General features: G+C 33.5%; 3 protein-coding genes across 5 annotated transcripts; all 3 read left to right on the forward strand.

Annotated features, from left to right (window-relative positions):
• Window positions 1-5093: 5093 nt before the first annotated feature.
• Window positions 5094-7711, forward strand: LOC107614495 (uncharacterized). The gene is made up of 3 exons (XM_016316692.3): window positions 5094-5633; window positions 5726-5899; window positions 5987-7711. The coding sequence occupies exons 1-3, from the start codon at window positions 5094-5096 to the stop codon at window positions 7682-7684; spliced, it is 2412 nt and encodes an 803-aa protein (XP_016172178.1). The 3' UTR covers window positions 7685-7711.
• Window positions 7712-8229: 518 nt separating this feature from the next.
• On the forward strand, window positions 8230-12055 carry LOC107613469 (UDP-glucuronic acid decarboxylase 5). 2 transcript variants are annotated; one of them, XM_016315474.3, is made up of 13 exons: window positions 8230-8359; window positions 8873-8989; window positions 9534-9620; window positions 9780-9867; window positions 9999-10090; window positions 10260-10324; window positions 10406-10494; window positions 10752-10829; window positions 10938-11031; window positions 11115-11181; window positions 11258-11321; window positions 11416-11456; window positions 11638-12055. In XM_016315474.3, the coding sequence occupies exons 2-13, from the start codon at window positions 8900-8902 to the stop codon at window positions 11821-11823; spliced, it is 1041 nt and encodes a 346-aa protein (XP_016170960.1). In that variant the 5' UTR covers window positions 8230-8359; window positions 8873-8899; the 3' UTR covers window positions 11824-12055. The 2 variants fall into 2 exon arrangements, with proteins under 2 accessions (XP_016170960.1, XP_016170959.1); XM_016315473.3 differs by lacking the exon at window positions 8230-8359 and adding an exon at window positions 8382-8778.
• Window positions 12056-13480: 1425 nt separating this feature from the next.
• On the forward strand, window positions 13481-16615 carry LOC107614042 (ACT domain-containing protein ACR9). Of its 2 annotated transcripts, XM_021108584.2 has the most exons (7): window positions 13526-13962; window positions 14390-14429; window positions 14581-14793; window positions 14900-15005; window positions 15244-15595; window positions 15869-16153; window positions 16254-16615. In XM_021108584.2, the coding sequence occupies exons 1-7, from the start codon at window positions 13915-13917 to the stop codon at window positions 16398-16400; spliced, it is 1191 nt and encodes a 396-aa protein (XP_020964243.1). In that variant the 5' UTR covers window positions 13526-13914; the 3' UTR covers window positions 16401-16615. The 2 variants fall into 2 exon arrangements, with proteins under 2 accessions (XP_016171741.1, XP_020964243.1); XM_016316255.3 differs by lacking the exon at window positions 14390-14429 and having other exon boundaries at window positions 13481-13962.
• The last annotated feature ends 1161 nt before the right edge of the window (window positions 16616-17776 follow it).

The following is a 17776-nucleotide window of genomic DNA, read 5'->3' on the forward strand; positions in this document are numbered from 1 at the left end:
CTCGGTTGAGATTTGGTGCATGTTGGGGGTGTTCTGTTTTTGTTCTAACGTTATGCTGAAGTTCTGTGGAGGAGCTGAGAGAAAGGATAACAAACACTGAGAAAATGATAAAGTTTTTTTTTTTTTTTTTTTTTTGGTAGTTGAGATTGTGATATTGCTAATGAGATTTTCCTTATGCACGAGGTTAATGTTTCCTCATACATTTAGCAGAATTTAGCTTATATAACAAATTTCTTTTACTGAACTTTTGTATTTGCTTCATATTAGTTTTGTCCTCTAACAAGTCTTAGTCACATTGTGTAATGTCAGAGACACGTTTTTCTGATTTAAAACCGACTCTTATTTAATTGTTATAATCCAATATTTTGAAAGTAATACATTATAAGTAAATTTGCAATTGGGAGCATGGATGAGTCTGGTGACAGATTTAGTGGAATGTTCACTGGAATCTCAGGAAAGAATCATATGGATAATATTGATATTTTCCCATTATGCACCAGGAAATCACTAAAATTCTGCACTTCCTATTTTAAGAAATAAACTGTCCCAAATACAGAGCCTTATGTATGTGCATGTTACTATCAACACTCATTATCACCCTAATTTACATTGTCCCTCATCTCACTTGTTTATCTCAGAATCTCAGAAACTGGCAGCAGCATGACACAGCTATATTCATTGTCTGAATAGTGCAAATCCAGAAGAGACACTTACTATAAACCAATAAAAAATAAAAAGAATGTGGGTGAGAATGAATATTCAAGACTATAATACACCACTTAATTTGGAGAAAAACTATATAGTATTCGTATTTTATATTTTATAGCGTAAAATAAGACAAAGATGCACTACTTTCTTACATAGGATTTCCACCTACGTGAGACGTATTATGGTCATGTGATAGGAGGGTTTGCTTCTAAGTTTCCAAGAAAACCTTTATAAGCGTAAATAAATTATTAAATTTTGTAGAGCGCTAGCGTCATCCACGATCCAATCCAAGAAAGTAGAAACAATGATCTTGGTGGGTATGGGTGTGGGTGTGGTCCTCCTGTGTTCCCTCAAATAAAAAATACAAGCTCAAACTCAATTTTATTTCGTCAGCATAGAAAGTTAACATACAAAAGCATGCATTACTAATAGTGTTGCCATATTATATTGTAATTTGATTTGTTGGAGATGACGACATGTTATAGGTTTTATTTAACAATTTTTTTTATATAAAAATATTAGAGAATTAACAGAATTTATTATTTTTAGCTAGTAATTAGTCAACAATATTTAAAGTGTAGACTAAAAATATATTATTAAATTACTAGACTAAAAAAATTGGACTAATAACTAAAAATATTGATAAAAAATAATAAATTCTATTAACCTTAAAATTTTTTCATTTATACAAAATTAAACCATATTTTATATACATTAAAAATAAGTTTTTTTTTTGAAAGTCATAACAGACTCAACAGACTAAGTGGAGTATACAAACAGGAAATAAAAACATAGCATCTCCTATATCATTTTCAGTATGGCCATCAACAACATGAATTTGTTTCAAAGATCTATCAATGAATTTATATTTAAATAAGTTCATTCCTACACAACATGATATTCCATATCTAGAAGAAAAATCCTAGTAACCATGTTTTGCGCTCCTCTTTTTTCAACGGTATCGTCTTCCAACTCTCAAAGTGTTTTCTAATGGATCCTGGGATGCACCAAACCCGACCCGCATGAGTAATCCATGCGTACCATACCTGCCAAGCATACTCACACGTAACAAACAAATGTTGCACATTTTCAAATTCCTTGTTACACATGACACAAATATTGTCATTCTGATCAATAATTCCAAATCTACTCAATCGATCCTTTGTATTTACTCGGCCTACTAGCACAAACCAAGTAAACAACTCAACTCGAGGGGGCACTAGTCCTTTTCAGATTTCATTTGTGTACTTATATCAAAGGATATCATCTGTCAAAGTATGTTCATGCAAGACCTGCACAAATGAGTTAGTAGTATAAACGCCTTCCTTGTCAAATTTTCACACCACTCTATCTTGTACACTTGCTATCAATCTTACATCGTGCAATATATCGAGTATTTGATTCAAACTATCAATCTCCCATTGGCGGAGTTCTCTCCTCCATTGGAAGTTCCACACCCATTCTATCTCATCCAAAACCCACAGTCCCCAATTACAGATCCTTTGTTATTTGAAACCAAGAAAAGCCTCAGAAAAGGAATCTTTCAACTTTTCTGACTGTAGTCATGTATCCTCCCAAAATCTGGTTAGTCTACTATCTCCTACTTCCATAGCAAGTCCATCAATCATTTTCTGTCTGGCAATGTGCTTTTTTATTTGCAGGTTACATTATGTCTTTTCACGCCCCCTTTTGCTGGTAGAACTTAAGTAGATAGCAACTGGCTTGGGTTCAGATTATTGTACGAGCACACAACCTTCTACCATAATGGGCAGTTTTTCTTAGAGATCCTCCACCACCACTTAAACAATAAGACGGTGTTGTGAATCATGGCATCTCCCACTCCTAGCCCTCCTAGTTTCTTCGGTACTTGTATCAACTCCCACTTTACAAGGGCTAACCCAACTCTTCCATCGTCCTTCTCCCAAAAGAATTTCCGTTGCAATGAAATTAATTTTTTCGCTACCGCAACTGGCATTTTATACAAACTCAGATAATAGACAGGTAAGCTATTGATAACAGACTTAATAAGGACCAACTTCCCTGCTTTATTGAAAATCTTTGCTTTCCATAAACTAAGTTTTTCCTCTACATTAAAAATAAGTTAATATATATTTTATAACCATATTTCATATTTTTTAACTAAATAACCAATTATTAAAATAATAAAATTTGTTATAATAAAATAATTAAATTTATAATAAATAAATAATTAAAATTATTTATAATTGTATAATATTTTTTATGAAATACTAAATATATGTTTTAAAAAGAGTAATATTATATCATTAATAAAATTGATTAACATTTGACTAATTCTAAATTTTATTCTAAATATTAGATTTTAAATTTTAATAATATAAAAATAAAATATTAATTTAAAATATTAGTTAATATTAATAAAAATATTAGCTATCTAAATATTAAAAAGTTAATATTTTGATCAATATTAGCTAATACTTTATTTCTTATATTATTAAAATTTAGAATTTAAAATTTAATATTTAATATTTAAAATATTGACTAAATATTAATTAAAAATAATAAATATTGTTTATTACATTCTATGGGTCAATATAAAATCTTAACGAATGAAACATTATTCATTGATGTGATATTTGTTGCTTAATCATCAAAGGGGACATGCAATCTCATTGCTGAATTTAATTTGGTGGGCCATGTGACCCTTCATCGTTGCGAAGGGAAAGGTTCCAGTACAATTCTGGAACGGAAGTCAATCTGAGTGGATATCTATGAAAATCCCACTTCCATGGCCGATTCCTTTATTTGCCAGGAAACTTCTGGTTCTTAGTCTCAGCATTGTTGAACCCAATGCCACTAACTCTAACAAAGCGCATAACCACTCTTACTATATACAGTTTTAGATATTGTCTAATTTTTTATACTATTCTGAACATGACATAATTAGGTTCATCTTTGTCTTCTTATGAGACCTTATTATAACTCACCAGTATGTATAAGCAAATAATTAAATTGGTTCCTACATCTATCGTAACCATATACTACATAGGCTTTAAAATGTTGTCATTAATTAAAAAATGGAAAAGTATAAGGTACCAACATATTATCTACTAACTTATTACCAATAATAATTAATTATTATATTTTAAACATATATATAAAGAGACACATCTAGAAAATACAGCTATAAAGACATTTCTATTAAACACAGTCATAAAAAAAATATTTTTATTAGACACATTCACAAAGATACTTCCATTAAACAGAATTATAAATAAGAGTTGGCAAAAGTTGGCAGAAATGCTGTTGATAACCTAGCGGGATTGTTAAAAAATATGTACGTTACAAGAAACATAACCACCCAATACTATCAAAAATCAAAATGGTATTTTCCATTAGAGTCCAAATATTTGGCAGAAATTGGCAGAAAATTAGCAAAATATTGGTAGCCAAATAATTGGTTTCTTATACTTAACTTTTGGCACGGTTTCAGTTGTTTCTTCGATCTACAAAGCTTATTCTCATTTTATTTCAGACAAAGGAAAATGGTTTCCTCATTGGTGCAAGTTTACTAGCAGGAGATTCCAAAAAGACAAAATATAAAGATAAGATTTACTATTTATATATACGAGGATAATATTGTATTCAAAATTTTATATATAATTTCCATTAGTTTTTCAGAAAAAAAAAATATAAACACAAGTTATGATTATTGTACACAAATGTTTTATGTATAAAGTGAAAGTTTAAGTGTATAACAAGGTTTTAGCCAACAATTTTATTTTCAACATTATTGTATAAAAATGATAATTGTAAATAAATATTAGATTAAGCAGTTTTTTTTTTTTTTGGTGACTCTTAGATTAAGCAGTTTAATTGCATATGTGAATTTCTCTAAATTTTTAATTAATATTTCATATAAAGACATTTGATTTTTAAACATGAGTAATATTATCTGGCTAATAAATATTATTTTTTTGTCAGTATTTAACCAACAATATAAAACATATAATTTATATTTATATTTAGATAAAAATTCAGGTGAAGTCGACTTCACGTGAAGTTGATACCTGAAAGCTGTTAGATGAAAATTTAGTCAAATCATTTAACGGCTTTTCGGTATCAACTTCACATGAAGTCGAATGCATCTAAGTTTCTACCTTATATTTATCAGAATTTATACATATAAATTAATATAATTTATACCTATATTTTTTGTAAAATTTACAAATATAAATTAATAAAATATTTATTAAAGACAATATAAAAAAATTTTTCTGTTTAAACATTACTCCACTACCTAAGAAATGCCCCACGTACACATCCACTACTTCATGCATGGTGCCTCTAATCTCATTATATATACTAAGTTTGTAAGACAATAATAATATTGAAGAATTAGAGACATGGCACGGTTCCAATTCCCAGCATTATGGCAAGCATGCCTAGCCTCAGCCTTCAGAACCGCCCTAGCATGCACCATAGTGGGCTCCGTTACCCTCTTGGGCCCACCCTCCATTCAAACCCTCATAACCTTCCCTGCATTCTCATACGTCTCTCTCGTTCTCATCATCATCAACGACGCCACCTTCGGAGACACCTTTCGAGCATGCTGGCTCGCCCTCTACGCCACCATCCAAGCCATCGGCCCCGCCATGCTCACCCTCTGGGCTGTGCACCCAGCCCGCTTGTCCAATGCCACCACCGCTGTCGCGGTCGCTGTCGCTGCCTTTGTGGTGGTTCTTCCTTCGGATCGGTCAACGCATTTGTTGGCAAAGAGAATATCGCTTGGTCAAATAGTGCTTGTTTATGTGACAGGTTATGCTAATGGAGTCCACACCGATCCTCTCATGCACCCTTTACGCTTGGCTGCAAGTACTGCACTTGGCGTCATCGCTAGCCTTCTTGCTTTGCTTCTTCCCTATCCTCGTCTTGCGACTTCTGAGGTTATTGTTAGATATATAATCATTCATATTCTTTGTATTCAGATACAATTAGTCATAAAAATTAACATAAATAATATAAGCTGTACGTGCAGGTAAAGAGAAATTACAAGGTATTAAGGAAGAGTATGTTGAAGAGAATGCAAGTGCTAATAAAGGTAATATGCGAGGATGACATCAATTCTGCATCTTCACATGCATTAGTCACTCATGCTAACTCTTTCGTAACTACTCAAACCAAGCTCTTTCAAGCAATCGTTGGCCGTCAAGTAAGTTCAGCTATCAACTTCAGGTAAAAATAATTGATAAATTTATTTAAAAATAAAATCTTATTATGTGTATTCCATTTTGAACAGGATAGCATACGGTGGGAGACACCTCTACTTAAGGTTTTCAGGTTGCATTGCTGGGTCCCAATGAAGAGGCTTCAACAGATAGATACCAACCTCAGAGGGATGGAATTGGCTTTGAAAAGTACCAACTCATTCCCAGTCAACATTGTTATTCTCAATGAAGACCTTAAACATGGCCTTAGTACACTAGAGGAACATGTTACCTTAACCACAAAACATGGGGCTTCCCTAACTGTTCCTGAATCAAGCACAAAAGCCACAACAAATTTCCTCCAATCATTTCATACCATGCCAACAACCCACCAAGATTTACCCACTTATTTCTTCTTATTTTGTGCCAAACTCCTTCACAACACATCCTTCACTACTACGTCTTGTGTTGTACACAAAGACAAAGCTCAAATTTCCCCAAACAGTAAAGGAAACTGCTCTAACTACTGGGCCATAATAATGGGAAACACAAACCTTGTTCCAGCAATTAAATTTTCAATCTCATTGGGCCTTGCAGTGTTCATGGGATTAACCTACAGCAAAGAGAATGGGTTCTGGGCCGGGCTTCCTGTTGCAGTTAGCTATGTTTCAGGAAGGGAGCCCACATTCAGAGCAGCAAATGTAAAGGCCCAAGGGACAGTGTTAGGAACTGTGTATGGAGTTTTGGGCTGTTTTGTCTTTGAGAAATTTTTGCCCATTAGATTTGTTTCTCTCCTTCCGTGGTTTGTTTTTGCAAGCATCCTTCAGAGAAGCCGAATGTATGGCCCAGCAGGTGGAATATCTGCGGTTATTGGGGCTGTTCTAATCCTTGGTAGGAAAAACTTTGGCCCACCAAGCGAATTTGCCATTGCAAGAATCATTGAAACTTTTATTGGGCTTTTATGTTCTATTTTTGTGGACCTAATATTCATGCCCAAAAGGGCTTCTACTTTAGCCAAAGTTGGGCTCTCTCAAAGTTTGGTCACAATTGGTGAGTCCATTGGGTCATTAGGCCTAATTGGAGTTGCAGGCAAAACTGATTTGGAAGATAACATAAGAAAGTTTAGAATGCAAGTTAATGAGCTAAGGAAGTTTGTGGTGGAAGCAGAGATTGAGCCTAATTTCTGGTTCTTAAAATTTCATAAAGAGTGTTATAATAAGCTTTTGGGATCATTGTCAAATTTGGTGGATCTCTTGCACTTTGGAGATCATGCATTGAAGTTTATCCAACAAGAATTTCATATGGAGGATGAGATATATGATGAGAAAGAGGATGTGAACATGCTACAAGATGAACTTGGACACATTAAGGAGTTGATTTGCTCTTCAATCCAACATTTGGAGGAAATATCTAGAATGAAATCTCTTAAGATTCTTGAGGAGGAGATTGAGAGAAAGAGAATCTCTAGTGATCTTGAACATGGAAAGTCAACCAAGTGTGATGCATGGATGCTTTCTATTTTGGGCAAGGAAGGAATAGAGAATAAGATAGACTCTTTTCTTCAAAGGTCAACAAGTGTTGTTGAGAGCTTGTATGATGGTGAAAATGAGAAAGAGTTGAAGAGCCAAATTGTGCTGAGTTTGAGTGCTTTGGGTTTTTGCTTGAAGACTATTATGCAAGAGGTGATGCAAATTGAAGAGTGCATGAAAGAACTTGTTCAGTGGAACAATCCCAATAGCGAGATTAATTTGTATGAGATATCATGTAAATTATATGCTTTGTACAAATGAAATTAAAGTCCAAGCTGTGTATAATCATTTTTATGATATAGTCCGCTTATGTTAATGTTAACTTGTTAAAACGAGTTAACTTAAAATTGAAATGTTGATACTGAGATGATATGATTATTAAGGCGGAAAAGAAGATAAGATATTAGATAAGATTAAAATTGAATTTAAATAAATCAATCGTTTTTAACAAAAGTTATCTAAATCTGAGTTTCATGTACTTAAATATTTGATTTTAAAATTTAAGAAAAGATACCAAGGCTAAACAAGAACAAAATCAGTAACGCATGCTATTGACTTGGTATTAATATTATTATTGTAACCGGACTATTAATTATATATTGAGAAAAATATTTTTAAAAATTTTTTGAATCAAAATATTGTTGCGGATAATTGATAATATTGAAACATAAATTCTTATCTTTTTTAATTAATATAGAGAGATTAAAATTTGGATTGAATTCGGTAGAAAACATGGGGTCCACGTTGGTCCAATAACCGTCATCACAAATGACGTGGCAGGCCATTATATAGTAACGTTGTACTTCACATACGCATGCAGCAACAGAGCATATTCGCTTTCGTTCTTCACACTCCAACTAGTTTGATCCTTTCACTTTCACTTACTCTCATCCGTGATCTCTCCCACCATCAACACCTCAATTTCTCATTAGTCGGGTAATTTCACACCCTTTATTTTATACAGACTAGTCAAAGGCACAAATTTCAATGTGGGGCTTCTGTTGGTTGCGTTTTATTCGTTATTTTTATTTATTTTTTCCCCTTTTCTGAATGTTTACTTCAGAATATTAGTTTGGTGTGATTTCCATTACTGTGTCGTTGCCTGGGTGCTTTCATTATGTCTTCCTCCTACTTTCCGTGACTTTCAAGGATTCCATTACTCAATTGTTTTTCTTCCAAATTTCTATATTTTTCATATTCATAAATGTTTTTATTCCCTTTTAAATTCACCGTTTGGTGGGGAATCTTAATTTATTCCTGTCTATATATAAATGGGTGTATTAACATTCTATGCTTGTATCAGAAGAGTGGTTAGGGTTTTGTGTTGCTAATTTTCTAGACCTATTATTCATCAGGTTCAGTTCCTGTTCTTTTCTTCTTCTTTTTTTAAAGCCAGATTATTTGGATTGTGAATGTTATTTATCCACCAGAACTTTTTTTATTTTGCAGGATTTTGATTTTTGAAGGTCTCTGACAATGGCAAACAATTCTTCTAATGGAGATCACCAAACATCAACAAAGCAGCCACCTCTGCCATCTCCCTTGCGTTTCTCCAAATTCTTTCAGGTGAGCCATTGCATCGTTGATTGATTCGAACTTCCAGCTTACTTAATAGTTTTAAATTCATGTTCTTTTGTTGCAAACAAGTCACTGTGATCATCATGTTGATTGCATTATTTAATTATATATAACTCATAATGCTAGAATTTTATTGATTGAAGATTTGGTTTATGTTATGTCTTTTTCTTCCCCATATGTTGAATATGATGTGACCATAATTAGTTAATGATACAATGAATCAATTGTTGTTTACAAGTCTGTTTCTAAGTCACACATTGATACTGTAAACAGATCAGTATAGACAGTATACTGTATACTAACTGTATTCAGTGTTTTTTTTTCCCTTTCTGTTTTTATATTCATTGTTGTATCTATGCTTCTGGATTATGTATATGAGAGGTGAATTATGCATCTTTGATCCAATTTGTATTTGGTGTTTGGCTATAAGCTTTACCCCAATCACTAATTTCACAGAAACATCTTTTTACCTCGATCGATGCCGTGTTTTACCTTTACCTATTATTAATTTATTATTCCTTCTTGATTACAGTCCAACATGAGAATATTGGTCACTGGAGGAGCTGGATTCATCGGGTCTCACCTGGTTGACAGATTGATGGAAAATGAAAAAAATGAGGTCAGCATGTTACACTTAAAGAATTTTTATTCATGTTTAAATAATTCTAAATAAATGAAATAACTTCCTATCATCTTATATGAAATAAATTATGATAAAGCAAATAGGACAATGTGTGATTTAACGAAGTTCTGCCACAATAACCTTGTCTTTAACCAGGTCATTGTTGCTGATAACTACTTCACTGGATCCAAGGACAATCTCAAAAAATGGATTGGTCATCCAAGATTTGAGCTTATCCGTCATGGTATTATCTCATCTACTATTCTATTATCAACTATCCGAGACTTGTGCTTATTATAGCATGTTCTGCTTTTCCTTTAAATCTGTTAGTAAACCAGTGACACTGATGCACATTTTCGTTTGATCCCATCATAGATGTTACGGAGCCATTGTTGATTGAGGTTGATCAGATCTATCATCTTGCATGCCCAGCATCTCCTATTTTCTACAAATACAATCCTGTGAAGGTATCGTTTTGAGGTCTTCTTTTGTCTCTTTAACCATCCTGTAAAGGCTGAAGAATTTGCTTTCTAGTTCATCACCAAGCTCCTGTCATGCATCTTTAATTGAACATTTTTCTCTACCGGTCATACCTTGAAAGACTTTCTAATTTGTAAGGGAATAATAACTTTACAGACAATAAAGACAAATGTGATTGGAACACTGAACATGCTTGGGCTTGCAAAGCGAGTTGGAGCAAGGTTTGGATTTCTTTTATATTTTCAACGTAACCTCAAATGCTGCTATAAGTTGTTCTTAATTGGTTCTAATTTTTTTGCCAGGATTTTACTTACATCAACTTCTGAGGTTTATGGTGATCCTCTTGTGCACCCCCAACCTGAAAGCTACTGGGGAAATGTTAACCCTATTGGTAATTTCCTTTTTCCTGGCCTTAACTTTTACCTTGGCTTCTTAAATGTTAATCCTATGTGTTAGTAATTTCCTCTTCAATTTATGAACTCGCTTCTAATTCCTTTGATGAGTTTTCCGGGAATTTTTCCTTTAATTGTTTTATATCCCCACCCTTCATTTGCTCCTTAATGAAGGCTCACCTTATTGAGGCAGATAATTTCTTTTATGCATATTCATGTAGACATAGACTGAGGACTTAATATATGTTAATAACAGGAGTTCGTAGCTGCTACGATGAGGGGAAGCGTGTGGCTGAGACTTTGATGTTTGATTATCATAGGCAGCATGGGCTAGGTAATTTCTTGTCTTCAATTATTGGTCTTTTATGACATATGTCTGGTATAAATTTACCAAAGAGACTTCACTCCTTGAGATGTTTTTCTTCTTCATCTTCAACCGTAGAAATACGCATTGCAAGAATCTTTAACACGTATGGACCGCGCATGAACATTGATGATGGACGTGTTGTTAGCAACTTCATTGCTCAGGCACTTCGGTATTGCCTAACTTAATTCTTCATTTTTCTTCCCTCCATTCTGGTTCGTTTCTGCCTAATCAGTAATTATTGTTGTTTTATAGTGGTGAACCCTTGACAGTCCAATCTCCAGGGACACAAACTCGCAGTTTCTGCTACGTCTCAGACATGGTATGTACCTGAATCTGTTTTAATTGTTGTATTAAAACCAGGAATCTGCTTATATTTATTTTGTGAAATGCCTTAGGTTGATGGCCTTATCCGTCTCATGGAAGGACCGAACACCGGACCAATCAACCTTGGAAACCCAGGTAAGAGTTATATTGAGAGGCCTATATTTGAATACCACTCACTTTTACCTTTATTTAGCCTCAGTTACTTATTTGAGTATGCTTACATTTTCAGGTGAATTTACAATGGTTGAACTTGCTGAGACAGTGAAGGAGGTTAGTTTTTAAGATGTTTTACCCTTTTGTATTAGTAGCCTTCATCTCTCCTAGTATGATTTACAAAATTGTTTTGATCTTAAGGACTTATATGAGCACAATACCAAATTAACACATTTCATCTATATGTTTATCTGCAAAGAGAATGCAAAATTGTTAATGCTTTATGCATGCTTTGCAGCTTATTAATCCAAAAGTGGAGATCAAGATGGTGGAGAACACCCCGGATGATCCACGACAGAGGAAACCGGACATAACACAGGCAAAGGAATTGTTGGGATGGGAACCGAAAATCAAGTTGCGCGATGGCCTTCCTCGCATGGAGGAGGATTTCCGTCTGAGGCTTGGAGTCGACAAGAGCAATTAACTCCCTCACTTTGTCCATACATGTTAAGAGGGATGAATCTGCAGTTTTAAAATTTTTCATATTCATAGTTATTATACTCAGGAGGTTTGGATGGCTTTCTAATTTGGTTTCTGAATTGTCACATAGTTAAAGTCTTAAAGAGTTGTTATCTTTAAATGTTTATTATTTGCCAGAAGACTACAGCTTGTCACTTCAAATTTTGGAATGTTTATTGAATTTAAAGTTCTGCTTATGATTTTTTTTTTTCTTTTAGTTTTAATATTCTTCTGAATTTCTTTATACACATTTTCTGGGTTTTGAGTTTCTTCTAAGTAAACACATCCCTTGGAAAATAGATAAATGTTATTAGAGTATGGAGATGTGTCTTTTACTCTGATACAAGGTCCACATAAGTCAAATGACTTGTAACTTTTTGTGGACTAATTTTCACTTGGTGGAAAATAAACGGCAAATAAAAAATTAGGAATAGTTTATTAAAAATTAAAAAATCATAGTTTTCTAAAAGTCACATATTTTCAATCATCATTCCCTCTCAAGTGCTCAAGTTCCATGAACTAAAGATCCTTATTTTCATAAATTCTCTAACTCACCTTGCCTAATGACTCTTCTAGCAAGTGTGACAAATCTTGTAAAACCAATAGAACTGGTTGAGTGTTGCCTCCTTTCCTTGGCTTCTAGTTATTTGAAATTCTTGTTTTTCTTATATTTGTTGAAAACTTCCATAACACTATTTTCAAAAAAAGATCATTGAAATACATTAGAAGTTTAATTTTTAGCTTTCCAATCTTTTACTAAAGTGTTTTCTACTCTCTTAGTTTTTCTTTTCTATTTTAATTTATTTTAAATATAAAATTATATTTATTTTAATTCACTAATTACATACAAAATATAAAAATTTATTTCTATCTAACTTGATTGTAATTAACTGACAAACAAAAGACCTGAAGAGCTTTTAGGATTATTTAATAACATTTGAATTGCATCCACGGTCTTAATCCTACGTTTGTCACAACTCACAATAGGAACATGCTTTGTTGGTATTAAGCCAAATAAATATATAGAAATTAGGCCGCGATCAGGTATATAGAAAAAGTGTCAATAACTAATTCAAATATGTTGGCCGCTTTAAGGAATTATCGACCACCGAAAAGATTTTAGAGAGGAATCGAGTGAGAGAATATAAAACAAAAAGATATTATATCTAATTCAAAAATATTAAGATAATAAGTTAATAAATCTCTTATCTTATAAATTTTTTATTTTTTTTTATTTTTTTATATGGGATTAATTTCATATATTCTTCACATTTGTAATATTAATAATAAATAAATTTAAAAATTACTAAAAAACAAATTAATTAATAAATATCGTTCCCCTTAATTATAACAATTAACAAATTTTCTAATCACTCAATATAATTCGGAATTGAAAAATTTAAAATAGATATGAAAAAATAAAACATTTTAAAATAGATACGAAACAACCGTGATCTCAAATTAAACTGAAAATAAAACTAAATTAAGTTAGTAAAATAGTAAATTTACTCATCTATTTAAATAAATATAAAGTTTCGAATTACATAAAATAACGCATTGATTAACCACAAACTCTTCAGATTTACAAATTAATCCAAAAAAAAAAACAAGAAAGATAAGCAGCAAGTCAGAAACCAGCAACATTCGGCGACGTTTCACTACTGTGGCTTCTGGGTTGCTGACGTGGACATGTCGAATCACAGTCAGCTTAACGAGGAATTAGATGGGGAAAATCTAATCTTAACTCTCACCAGTCACCACACTGTTCTCAACCTTCTCCTCCCTTCAATTACTCTTTTCTGTTAAGCAACGTAACAAACTCAAACTCAAACCTTAATCTTAACCTAAAACTATAAAACCAAAACCATCTCACACTACTCACCGATTCACTTCCTTTGACCTGCCACGCGTGTCAGAGCTGTAACCATCATCATCATGAGAGTTCCCGGCGGCGCCGGCGGCGACGACGACGTTGTTCAGATAAAGGAAGCCAGCAAGTCTGGTGAGCCTTTTGTCATAACTGTAAACTGCCCCGACAAAACCGGTCTCGCTTGCGATGTCTTCAGAATCATCCTCGATTTCGGTCTCTCCATTGCCAAAGGAGGTTGTCATCCTTAAACTCTTTCACCGGTTGAATTCTTTTGGTAGACTGGGTATTTTGTTTCACTTTTATGACATTCTTCAGTTGGAAATTTTGTTATTTATTTAATTTCCTCTTTGCTAAAGTAGTTGTTTAATTTTGGTGGCTTCATAGTTTAAAGAATTTTTTGACTCTGATAACTTTCATGATAATAGCACAGATTTCATTAATTTGGAAATACTAAAAATAGATATCTTAGTTCGCTGAATTATTTGTGCTGCATCTTGATTACTGGTATTTTTTTTTTTTTCAATAGATTTTAGACTCTGAGTAAATGTCTTCCTTGTGGCTTTGGCTTTTATTATATGACTCCTTCGATTTTTTGATTTGGATTCTCTAAATTTTGAATTTTACTTTAGAAGGTAAAGTATGATCACCGTTTATTTCATAGGTCGGACCAAAAGAAAACATGGGAGAGAAAGCATTCAATGGTGAGAGATCTCACTTTATTCTCTAAAGTGAAAATCTAAAATTTAGAGGATCCAAATTCGAGATTTTTTATAATGTGAGTGGTTTTCTTGGCTTAAATGCTATGGCTAGTGGAGGCTGATCGCTTTATTTCACTCCTCTGAATATTCTCAGACATCTCAACTGATGGCATTTGGTGCTACATTGTATTGTGGGTAATTCCTCATTCCACATTGCTCGCTACAAGTTGTTCTTTTCTTAAAGATCGCCTTCAATCAGTTTGCCCACCGTGTTCCGCCTCGTTTTATCTTGTCCAGCAACCTCCAAGATCATCTCCTGTATATTTACTCAAGTTTTGTTGCCTTGATCGAAAGGGATTGTTACACGGTAGCAGAAATTCTCTTTGTTTGAGTTGATCTTTCATGTTTTGTGTGTGTGTGTGTGTGTGTGAGCTGCGATTTTGTTGCTTATGCTATAGTTGATACTTTTCTAGATGTTACAAAAGTCCTCTCGGAGCTTGAACTTTCTATACAAAAGGTGAAAGTGACGACGACACCCGATGGCAGAGTCTTGGACCTCTTTTTCATAACAGATAACATGTGAGTGGCCTATCTGATTGTGAAATTTTTTGGCTGAATGCCATGGTGGGATTAGTTGATAATGTTGATTGCAAGGAATATGTTTCTTTTCTAGATGTGGCTTCCCCCTTAGGAGATGCTACTTGAAATTTGGCTTATGAACATTATAAGGAATCTATTGGTTCTGTCAAATATTGATGCCTTTGATTCAAGTGAGTAATGCTGGCTGTTAGTAACTGTCACTTATTTTTTGTTATAGAGAACTTTTACACACAAGAAAGCGACAAGATGAGACGTGCGAAAGATTGAACAATGTTCTCCAAGACTCCTGTGTCAGCTGTGAACTTCAATTGGCCGGTCCGGAGTATGAATGTAATCAAGGCATCACTTCTCTGTCACCTGTTTTAGCCGAGGAGCTATTTCAATGCGAGCTATCAGATAATGAGCGGCGTTCTCAAGCTCTTAGCCCAGATATGACAAAGTTGAAAAGGACCAATGTGATAATAGACAATTCGCTAAGTCCAGCTCACACACTTATTCAAATACATTGTGCGGATCACAAGGGTCTTCTTTATGACATTATGAGAACTTTGAAAGACATGAATATAAAGGTATAGGTTTTCTTTCTTTATGGAATCACTTTTGCAACATAAGTATGCTTGATAGGTTCTCATTTCTTTCAAGTTCAAATATCCTTCAAAGATATACAATATTCATCTCTTCAATTTTTGGTAGAATGCTGACTTCAAAAGTTCTTGGACTTATATCCATGGTTATTTTATCAGTTTTGTCGACCTATGATCCTTTTAAGACTAACTTTCTAGTCACCCTGGCAAAACTATAGCATTGCTGCAGTTTGCTGACACTTGAATTCTTCTTCGCAGATTTCTTATGGCCGTTTTTCACCAAACACAAAAGGGTATCGTGATTTAGACATATTTATTCAGCAGAAAGATGGGAAAAAGATTTTGGATTCCGGGAAGCAGAGTGCGCTTTGCTCACGTCTAAAGCAGGAAATGCTTCATCCATTGCGAGTTGTGATTGCCAACCGAGGGCCCGATACTGAACTATTGGTTGCTAATCCAGTTGAGCTATCTGGAATGGGAAGACCTCGGGTGTTCTATGACGTCACATATGCTCTCAAAACACTTGGAATCTGTGTTTTCTCGGTAAGCAAATTCAGCAATGTGATAGAAAATCTCTACTATCTCCAATTGTTATCAATAATCAAGATCTTACAATGTTTATGTTATTCCCTTTTTGTTTTAGGCTGAAGTAGGACGTTGTTCAGCATCAGCACGTGAATGGGAGGTGTACAGATTCCTTTTGGATGAGAACTGTGAATTTCACTTAACAAGTGTTGCTGCTAGAAATCAGATTGTAGATAGAGTTAGAAGAACGTTGATGGGTTGGTAGATATTGAATAGTGCTTTTTCTTTTTCCTTTTTTTAGCATAATATGCCTCATCTGGTGTTTCCAATAGTAGTTGTGTCTTCTGATTATTATTTCTTATGCTGATGATCAATTGTTGGCGTTGTAATTTCGTTAGTGAGTATATGATGTTTGTTTCATCCTAACACGTTGTTTATAAAGGTTTTATTAATGAAATAAAGTTCAGTCAGGAGATGCAAGAGTTTCTGTTGTTCGGTTATCACTTGTTAAAAGTGAAACAGAAAGCCATTGAGAATGAATCCAACAGTTCATTTTGTCAGTGTCATTGTTTGGAGTATTTTTATCTTTCTGATCTTCATTATAGATGAGAACTCGCTAACTTGTTCGCTGCAAGACCACACCGGAGAAGATTATGCAAGGATATTACCATGCTTAAGTTAATTTGTGTATCTTGTGACTATGATAACAATTTATCCCTTTTAGTTCTTCCTTTTTTTATAGTGTTTTCTCTTTTCTTTTCTTTTTTTATTAGAGTAGCGGCTTTATTTTTAAATGAGATATCACAATCCTGGTCGTTATAACCATTATACTTAATAGAGTAAAGTGACAATTAGATCTATGAAAATTTTAACTACGAACTAATTAATCTTTGATGAAAAAAAAGGACATATATGTCTTTTTGTTAATGGATAGTGTGAAACAAAACAAAGTTATCTATATGTATGTCTTTTTATTGCCACATGAGTATAGAAAATATAATTTTGGATAGTAAAATATTTATTATCTTTTGAGTTTTCATATAATTTTTATCAACTGTTCTATTTATTGTGAATTCTAATAAAACATGTGAAGTTTCATTCTAAAAGTTGTTATCTGCATGACAATCCTTCATTAATAAACATGTCACAGTAGTTAACGGTATATATAGGCAGTACTAGGGATGTCAATGGGGCGGGGCGGGGGTGGGGGATGCCTCCCTGCTCCCCGCCCCTAGAATTAATCCCCATCCCCATTCCCCGCGTTCCCCATATTCCCCGCGAGGTCCCATTCCCCATCCCCTTATATTTAATATTCATATGAAAATTATAGTAAAAAATATCAAAAAAATAAAAAAAAACTACAAAATACTATTACAAACACACAAACATATCTTATCTAAGATTATAAGTCCAGAAATACAACATAGCAAATTATAATCCATAAAATACAATCTTAAAATACAACTTCCATTCTAAAAAAAAGCAATAAGATATAGTCTTTAACATCAAGTATTCTTTGATGGTCATAATTGCTTTAGATACATAGAAGGAGAGAAAATCAAGCAACTATTTCAAAATCAAACCCTAACTATTTCAAAATTATAAATCCTATATGTCTAATTGGTTTAGATACATAAAAGG

This window comes from Arachis ipaensis, chromosome B8, assembly GCF_059453495.1.
Source record: "Arachis ipaensis isolate K30076 ecotype BB chromosome B8, ASM5945349v1, whole genome shotgun sequence".
NCBI classification, from domain to species: Eukaryota; Viridiplantae; Streptophyta; class Magnoliopsida; order Fabales; family Fabaceae; genus Arachis; species Arachis ipaensis.

Excerpts from the sequence above, each read along its gene's own strand:
- LOC107614495 (XM_016316692.3), top strand. The coding sequence starts at position 5,094 with ATGGCACGGTTCCAATTCCCAGCATTATGGCAAGCATGCCTAGCCTCA. Across the intron at positions 5,634-5,725 it reads CTCGTCTTGCGACTTCTGAG|GTAAAGAGAAATTACAAGGT; the intron begins GTTATTGTTAGA and ends CTGTACGTGCAG. Across the intron at positions 5,900-5,986 it reads AAGCAATCGTTGGCCGTCAA|GATAGCATACGGTGGGAGAC; the intron begins GTAAGTTCAGCT and ends CATTTTGAACAG.
- LOC107613469 (XM_016315474.3), top strand. The coding sequence starts at position 8,900 with ATGGCAAACAATTCTTCTAATGGAGATCACCAAACATCAACAAAGCAG. Across the intron at positions 8,990-9,533 it reads GTTTCTCCAAATTCTTTCAG|TCCAACATGAGAATATTGGT; the intron begins GTGAGCCATTGC and ends TCTTGATTACAG. Across the intron at positions 10,325-10,405 it reads GCAAAGCGAGTTGGAGCAAG|GATTTTACTTACATCAACTT; the intron begins GTTTGGATTTCT and ends TTTTTTTGCCAG.
- LOC107614042 (XM_016316255.3), top strand. The coding sequence starts at position 13,794 with ATGAGAGTTCCCGGCGGCGCCGGCGGCGACGACGACGTTGTTCAGATA. Across the intron at positions 14,794-14,899 it reads TCGAAAGGGATTGTTACACG|ATGTTACAAAAGTCCTCTCG; the intron begins GTAGCAGAAATT and ends ATACTTTTCTAG. Across the intron at positions 15,006-15,243 it reads TTTTTCATAACAGATAACAT|AGAACTTTTACACACAAGAA; the intron begins GTGAGTGGCCTA and ends TTTTTGTTATAG.